Source organism: Chiroxiphia lanceolata, chromosome 4, assembly GCF_009829145.1.
Source record: "Chiroxiphia lanceolata isolate bChiLan1 chromosome 4, bChiLan1.pri, whole genome shotgun sequence".
NCBI classification, from domain to species: Eukaryota; Metazoa; Chordata; class Aves; order Passeriformes; family Pipridae; genus Chiroxiphia; species Chiroxiphia lanceolata.
Genome location: NC_045640.1, coordinates 9,039,393 through 9,048,210, shown reverse-complemented (window position 1 = coordinate 9,048,210; position 8,818 = coordinate 9,039,393). Strand labels below are relative to the sequence as shown.

The 8,818-nt window shown below is 41.2% G+C and overlaps 1 protein-coding gene across 3 annotated transcripts in view; it reads right to left on the bottom strand.

Moving 5' to 3' along the window:
• Positions 1–2,679: 2,679 nt before the first annotated feature.
• NSD2 (nuclear receptor binding SET domain protein 2) overlaps positions 2,680–8,818 on the bottom strand; it is a 74,280-nt gene continuing 68,141 nt past the window's right edge. For all 3 annotated transcript variants that reach the window (XM_032685061.1, XM_032685063.1, XM_032685062.1), the window contains 4 exons: positions 8,598–8,739; positions 7,753–7,859; positions 6,032–6,236; positions 2,680–5,124 (listed from right to left, as the gene is read on the bottom strand). In XM_032685061.1, coding sequence (XP_032540952.1) covers positions 4,859–5,124; positions 6,032–6,236; positions 7,753–7,859; positions 8,598–8,739 — 720 coding nt within the window. In that variant the 3' untranslated portion in view covers positions 2,680–4,858. The remainder of the gene's footprint in view (positions 5,125–6,031; positions 6,237–7,752; positions 7,860–8,597; positions 8,740–8,818) is intronic.

The window sequence follows — 8,818 nt, the reverse complement described above, 5'->3', positions numbered from 1 at the left end:
AAATGGATGGCAAGAGAGGTACATCTGCCATTGGGGACAGGTTGCCCAGAGAAACTGTGGATGCCTCATCCCTGGCAGTGTTCAAGGCCAGGTTGGATGGGAATTTGAGCAACCTGATCTAGTGGAAGGTGTCCCTGCCCATGGCAGGGGGGTTGGAACTGGATGGTCTTTAAGGTCACTTCCAACCCAAACCATCCTGTGATTCTAATCTGGATCAGCAACAGAGGTGGTCCCTACAACCCTCCCCAAACCCCAGCACAGGCACAGGTCCCTGCACCCTCCCTCACCCTGTTGATTTAGGAGACAGACATGAAGTTTCTCAAGTGGCAAAAGGCTGTGGTTTTTCCAGGGAGCAGCAAACGGACACAATCCTGATGCACAGGAGTAGCTGAGCTCAGCAGAACAGTAAGCCACTAGTATCAAAGCAGTTCTCTGAAATGCTTTTTAAAGAAATGTAGCTGCTATCAGACATAGGAGACTCTACACACGAAGCCAAACCAGACCCTCCTTCCCCCACAAAAAAACCCCCACCTGTCTGAACAAGCAAAACAGTCAAATTCAGACCTGGGCAAGCAGGACCAGCACCCGTGACAGCAAAAGGAACCCGAGGGAACGGCGCTGGTCGGGCTGAGTGGCTCCAGCTCAGTGTCACTAGAGCCTGTGAAATTATGAGCACAGCACTCTCACAGGAAAAACTGGACTGCAAAAAATGTCGGTATTTTTGTAATAAGAGAGGCTATGAAAACAAGCCAGAGCACAATCATTATCACCTCCATGTAAGCGTAAAACAGTATTTCCATGGTGTCCCTTAGGAAGTCCTGGAGTGTAAGTTTTCCCTATGAAAGAACAAAACCCCATTCCCTCGCCGTCAAACCATACTTGCCTAGCACGTATCATTTTTCTTTAAAGAAAAAAATTTGGTGCAAAAATAAGTATAAAGAGCTGTTTTATAAAAAAGACTTAGCAACTTCTTAAATAACTAGGAATGAAATTCAATATTTAATAAGACATTGAAGTTTCTCAAGCAGTCAGACATGGAATAATATGACTCAACAATGTGGAAAAATCCCATTAATACGTCTTTCAAGATATTTTGCTTTTCCAAGTAATTCAAATTAAAAAAAAAAGAAAACCTAAACCTGACCATGAACACAAAGCTACTGAACAAAACAGACATTTGATTATTCTTCCTAGAGTGTATGAAAATACATCTAACATATTCAACTGAAAACTGTTCCCATTCTTGCTCATGTGATAAGAGAACAACAAATTCTGAAATTGGCTGTCATGTATCAGCTTTTGGCTGGAAAAGGAAAGACATTTTGCTACTTTGATGGGGAAAACACAGAGAATATAATTTAAGGCCACATAATTTGCCACACTTAGATTTTGTTTAGATGAATTTATAACAGAAAACCTTTTAAGTTGCTGAATGCTAGGAAGTACTGAGTTGCATCATGAGAAAGCTCAATTTTTGAAGATTGTTTTACCTCTTATTTGAACAGCGAGTGTCTTAGTTACAGGGACCAGGACCAGTTTATCACCATGTGGGTATAACCAAAACTGTATCCTACGCCCTCTATGTCATTTCTGATGGACTGGTAATGATGGATCATTTGCAGCAGCTGCCCAGGGCACACCTGACACCTGAACCTACAAGCCGGGTGTTAAAGAACTCTGCAAGGAGTGTTTCTTTGTCTTCACACCAAAGACTCAGCTGTGATAACTCTCCTCCAGGGAGGCATTAGCACCTTCACACCCAGCCTGAGGGGTCATCTCTGTCCCAGGGGCTGGGTTATACATCTGTCTTTGGGGGTTAAAACCAGTTTTTCTCTGTATCATTGCATCTATTGGAATAATTTTTTGTAAATTGTAACTCTGACTTAAAATCTCTCTGGAGTTGGATTCATTTCTCCCACCTTTCTCCCAGCACAGTGGGAGAAGGAAAACAGTGGAACAACTTTTCTTTTGCCCTCTTTTTTAAACAAAACTTCAGCCTATTTTCCCAGGCTGCAGAGCAGGGTACAGAAGCCTTCATTAAAACACACCTAAACGCCACCTTTCTTGACTCAGAAACTAAAACTCTCCCAGACTGCCATGTGAGTGACTGAGCTGAGCTGGGCAGTACGTATATAGGGGGAATATGATCCACATTTCTTTTAAAGATCAGTCTAAAGGATGTGCCCAGCAGAAGGAATGAGTCGCTGGGAACTCAAAAGGGAACTCCTGGTTTGCAGTCTCAGTGATGCAAAGCTCCATTGGCCCTGAGAGTCGAGTAGTAAAGAGCAGGGAAGAGGTAGAAGGAGGCGGGAAGTGGAGCAGCCACTCCCTCAGATCTGTTTGTGTGAATGTAAGGAGGGCTCGGAGGGGTCGCTTTGGACACCCAAGTCCTTATGTCCCCACACACAGACACAAAGGGGTGGCTGTCCTGCATCCTGCTGTGATAAATGTGCTTGTGATCCCACTGGAGAGGCAGGCAGGGAGCTGCAGGCTGTGTACCTGATCCCAAACTGGAGGGTGTTACTGCAGCAGTGCCCGTCAGTAACTGTTTGAGACAGTGGCTTCTGCCTCTCAAGGCCCGGGGCATCACTGTTCCAGAGTGCCAGAGCTGTTACACCTACACATGAAGAGGAAAAAGCAACACACCAACTAAAAGAAATTAACAAATTATAAAAGCAATGGAATGTAAAGGTAAAATTTTATAATAACTTATTTAAAGGTATTCTTACAAAGCCTTCCTTACACGGTATAGTATTCAAAGAATGGTCCCAATGACATCAAATTCCTTCATTTTGTTTAAAAGCAATGAGGAAAATATTTCTGCTTTACTACCTGACCTCGTTTTCCTCCCCGCAAACCCCCGTATCAGAGAAACATCCATAGTACCATCTTTTGGTTTTGATTTTAGGCACAGGACTGTTCTTCAGTCCCATGGCAGAAAGTTTCCCTCAAAACCAATTAAGGAATCTTGAATTTTAGCTCGAATGCAAGGCTTGGCATACCATTTCAAGAAATGCAAACATGTAACACTTCCCCTGATTTTGACCTGTGCTATTTCTTCAAAATTATTTGAAAAAAATTAACCTTCCAACAGTGTTTATAAAAACTGATTCAAAGAACAAAGCAGTTTGGTCACAAAACAGGAACAAAAGAGTTCAGGATACGGCAACGCAACATTTAAAACCTCTTTCAATTAATACCTTCTAATAAAACCAAAGTTTTTACGTGTTGGGAATAAACGGGGATTTTAATAATTAAAAAAACTATATCTGCAATCAAATCCTGAAGAAATACCTTGGGAAAAAACCATACACTTTCATGATATAGCAAGGCTTCACTTTCAAAAGGGCTACACAGAGTTTTTGCACTATTAAAGGCAAACTAAGCTAGAACATACACAAATGACTAAATGGACGTGGAGGCGCCCGTGGTGTTTACAGAGGGTAGATGACAATGGCACAAGTCAGAATGTGCTTGTAATGCTGCCTAATCACGGGGCCAAGGACATGCACTGGGAAGAAAACTGCCAGGTGTTTTTCTTTACCGTTTTTTCCTAGTTCGAATATTTCCATCAATACTAAATCTTGTATATTCATCTCACTGTGAGAACCCAACGCTGATGAGAGCAAAGGATTCAAAACAGCTTTGCTGACACAACACAGTGGTGATGAGATAGTCAAGAGCAGAGCTTGTAGAATTGTAACAAATAATTTCAGTCTGTCAAGTCAAGTAGCCAGTTACAAACTTTATTGAAAGGAACAGTCAGGCTAAACTTTGTATTAAAGTTACTCCTTACGTGCTTCTTCAAAAATCTATTTTGCTTTTACTTAGTTGTTTTGAATTTAGTTTTTGCACTTTAGTCAAGTTTCACCTTCTGTTTCATTCACAGGGGTGGTTTTACCTGTTGTTGGGCATTTCTTGCATTATCATAAAGTTGCAGTGCTTGGACTCCAAGCATTCCAAAGAAATGTCTGCCTCTGTGTTTTACCTGACATTAAGGAAAAAAAAAGATCAAGTAATTTTTTCCAAATAATAGGTTTTGTAAGATTTATTTTTATTAAAACACAAAAATCCTAGCGTATTTGGCCTAGACTGCAAGACACTATCCCTTTAAATCCTGACTTGTACAGCTCTGCAGGATCAAGTCACTTCTATTTTGCCTGGATGAAACACAGGAAAAAACAGTATAGAAAAAAAATCCCTAACAAAGTAGGATTTCCCCTCTCTGGTATGGGGTGTGTCTTTCCACGCACTACATTTCTCAGTGGAAGGATATTTAAGAACATGATTGTTTGATAATCATTTTCTAAGAGCACAAATGAATTGTTGTGTGTGTGGTTATAGCGAGATACACACCTGGACCATGACTGGCATTCAAGCACTTGCTCAAAAACACACAAGGCAAGCAAATCTTATTGGGACCACAGACCAAGCCATTTCTTACTCAAAAGGACTTGAGAGCTAACAACTTCTTTCAAGGATATACTATTTTAAACATCTGTTGGTTGACAAATACTATCTCAAAAAACTATGTTTACGCCTACCTGGTTTGATTTTTAACCTACCTCCAACCTGCAAGTATTTTGGAGGGAACATTTTACATTCGTAACAATTCAAGTGTAACTGTAATGCTGAGTAATAAGTTTGGTTTGTCCTGAAGTTTACTGAACTATGCAGTTCGTTATCAGTGCAGAAGCAGCAGAAGACTGCTGTGGTTGGCTCAGTGGAATTATAAAAACAAAACAAAAAATCCCCCCCATGTAACCTTTACAGAATATATGTAAAACTGTGTCCTTCCCTGGTCATATTCACAACTTATCTACAAGATAGTGTTAGCAGTAGAAACTGCAGTCCATGACTATTTGCATTCAGCTCTCATCCATCTGTTCCTCTTTCTCCTCGGCTTCAACTTGTTCAGTTTTCTGCGGGGTTTCTCAGTCTTCTGAGTTTCAACAGAATCCACCCCGAGAACATGTTCAGAGCAGCATAACTGTCCATTCAACATAGAATTTAGTACTGTCCTGTCTTGGTGCTCCTTGCAGAAGGAATTTGGGCAGAAGTGGCAGAAAGAAACAGAAGGTTTGCCACAAACATCACAGTGGTGCCAAGGACACTCCCACTTCCCTGCAGTCAAAAAACAAAGAGCCCATTAGTGAGTGGGGAGTAAAACATGGCATCGTCTCTGAAAGAAGTTTTGTGTTTTAGCAGCTGAACAACACACAACTTTCCTGACAAAGCAAATGAGACAGCAACTACTGGGGCTAATCTCAACACAGAACGCTACATCCTACTTCTAAAGCTCAGCTGACAGCTATAAGGAGCACACTTGACATACTCTCAATTTAAATATAGCAGTCAGCTCCAGCTAGAAGAAAGTATTCAGGCTTTACTCAACAACATTTTACAGAACTTGCAGGCTGGTAGAGCACCCAAACATCTGCTCAACTGCTGCCTATTACAGCACTCACCTGTCTGCTGCCAGTTTTGCTCAGGGATGGCTGGTGTGCTTCACCTATGGCTGGCTGCTCTTTCGCCCCAGCATGCTTTACCCAGTCCTTGTTTTACTTGTTTCTGGGATAACAGGCTTTCCCTGCTTCCCTTCTTCATATCCCACTTGACATGGCTGTTTGGAACCAGGTAACTCCTGTGATATCTAGAAATGCAAACTGACTGCTGCTCCTAATTTTCCTAATTGCCTCCTTCCAGAAGCTGCTGTTATTTCTCTGGCTTGAGCTCAAAGGGCTTCATGCATTTCTCAGATATAAACAACTTTCCTGTGACAGTGCTCCTACCAGGTGATGTACTCAACTGCCTACATTTGTAAAGCAAACAGCCCATTTTAGCAGAGGCAGGAGGAGGCCATCATTTTGTCTTCGTATCCAGGAGAAGCTGCTCCTACGTGATGCAGGAACAAAGTTCTCACCACACAAACCCAGTATTTTCAAGATGACACTCCTGACAAGGTTTGAATGCAATAAATGAGGTACCTGCACAAGTTATTTATACGAGTGTAAGAGGTGGGCTGACTCACCAAAAGGACGTTTCACCAAACCAAGACAGGAGAGATGATAAGCTTTAGTACAAGATTTCCTGTCACACAGTACCAGCTGGCCTCCATCCCCACAACGGAAACAATCATCTTCAGATTCCTTCTTGCCTTCATTTTTCATTCTGCGTCTCCGTGTTCTCTTTTTGGTCTTTTTGCCTTTTTCTTCTGAGGCATTAGTGGAAGAATTCTAAAAGATGCAAATCTGTTAATGCCAGTTTTGCAAAGCAAAAATATAACACAACCTAGACAAGCTGTTGGCACATCTGGCAGACCATGCACACAGCCAAAAACTTGACTTGGGGCAGACCTGTCCAGTGCCTCACCATACTGATCTGTGTTGGCAAAACCCCCACACTGACCTTTGTGAAAAGTCATCCTAAAAACAGATCTTGTCCCTACAGTACCTTCCCTACTGGAAACCCCCTTCACTTTCTTGTCACTGACAGACGGTCTCCCAATTTCCAGTCTGATCTACTTGTGGCTAATTTACCCCCATTTTGTACTTGCACCACCAATCACTTCAATACTCAATTTTCTCTTGCAGTTGTGAATACTGTTGCTGGAATTACCAAAACCTGCCTCTATTTCTCTTTGAAGAACAGACAGTAGAACTTCAGGAACTGTAGCTGTGCTTGTAATGATAGAAAGAATTTTCCAAACCTTATCTCTATTTCAATCTGACATTCTGCTGCTTGCACTTCACCAAATCATGTAAAATTCTGGATGCTTTTTCAACATCCCTACCATTATTTCCCTCCCTCTTACCCCAGTAATCATTACCTACTTTCTTTAAAATTAGCCCATTCTATCTACCAATGCAGACAGCTCTGCAAAACTGAACTGTAACATTTCATTTTTTCATGGCTGTCTGCGTAAATGGATCACAAGCTTATGTGAAACTTCACCTAAGCCTATCTCTAAACAGTGTGAAGGGCCACAGGAAGGTGCAGCTTTTGAACATCCACAGGTGGTACTTGTGCCTTCCCTTGCACTCCTTTTCCAGTCCTTCAGGAAGCCCCATCAACTGCTGGATTACAGGTTTTAAACTAACCTGGCAGGAATCATACAGATAATTTCTTGACATAATTTGATATAATTTTTTCCTCATTCAAAACTCACATTTTTTATTCTTCAGTTCAACTGATTTTTCTTTAACGAATCTTAAAGTAATAATATTTTACGGTTTAGATGGGAGAAATATAAACTAGAATGTCAGAACAATCTCACTGACTGTAGTTAGGTGCATTCTTAGTTCAAAGCTCCTACAACCCTTCCCCTCCTCATGTTTCAAATGGGAGTGGGGAGGTTACTCCTTCTGAAATCCCTTTTTTTTTAATATGCTTTTGATTTCAGAAACTAGTGTCAGTAGCTAGCAGTATTTCTTATTTGGGACCCAAAGTAATTAATTTCTTATAGGAGAAAGTGGTAGAAAATATTTTGGGCTGTTCCCAAAACCAGTTATCACCTACTGTACTGTTACAGCATGAAGTGTATTCTTTAGCATCAAGGTCGTGCTTGGCAAAACTATGTTTCCATCTTCCCAGCAAGGGAAACAACAAGCTTTGAACTCAGAGGACAGAAAGCATCTGTTCATGCATCATCACCCCTTATCACAACATAAAACTGGTCCACTCACTCATACCCCAAAAGAAAAACCCAGGGTAGTAGACAAGACTGTCAGAATCTCTTGATGTATTACTTGCCTTTGGTCTGTCCCCAAGAAATCCACTGCAGTTTGGGGCACCGCATTTGCAGACTGTTTTTTCATTGCCCAGACAGTCAAGGTTGTAATTAAAAGTCAGCTCCGTCCCTGAGTGAGAAAAGACAAACCCTTTCATTGTGAAGGACAAGGTAACAAATTCTATCAAAATTATTACAAACAAATGCAGCTTTCCTTATCTGTCTGCTGGTTTAGGACTTGATGTATTGTCACAGGATTTCCCTCCCCTTTACTGCTCATAAGCACTGATAATGATTAACGAGATGCCCACACAGCACGATGGGCAATTACATTTTAAAATAAATTGGTTTGACTTCACAAATCAGTGCGTGTGTCTGGTTTACACACTTGTTATATAGATTATCTATCTATCTATCTGTCTATCTATCTATCCATCCTTCCAGCTAGATATAGTTACAGATAGATATACGTGTGTGTGAGCATGTGTGTACACAAACCAGAACATACCTACTTTTAAGCAGTCTCCTACATCCATGCCTTAAGCTTATTATCTTCATGTGAAAAGATGCAAAATACTGTTTGAGATCTCCAAAACAAAAGCTAGGCTCTACAACACAAAGTGAGTGTAAGGATACTAACTTTAACTAAGGACACTTGCTCTTTCTAGAAGGAAGCAATAAAAAGCAGCCATGGGACTCACTATTAAGAAACACTAAAGTAAAAGGCAGGTTACGAAGCATCTCTCTGACTGCTGAGTTCTCTATAAAAATATTTGCACTGAATCAGTTAAACCACGACTGTCCCACCCCTATGTGCAGAAAAGGTTTAACTTAAGGAATGAAACCAAACCCAGAGAAGCTGACATACCTGCAGGAATATCACACACAGCAAAGAGCCCGACACGAGTGTCTCCATTCACTGTCCACTTTAGAGTTTCACAATTTGGTTGGCAGCTGTGATTCATAAACCGAGAGTAGTTTCCTTTGGGGCCAGCGTCAATAATACGGTCCTGGAGGAGATCAGACCAGCAACAGAATGAATGTTTTTTTCTCTCCCCCTCACAAAAAAAAAATAAATCCATACATGAT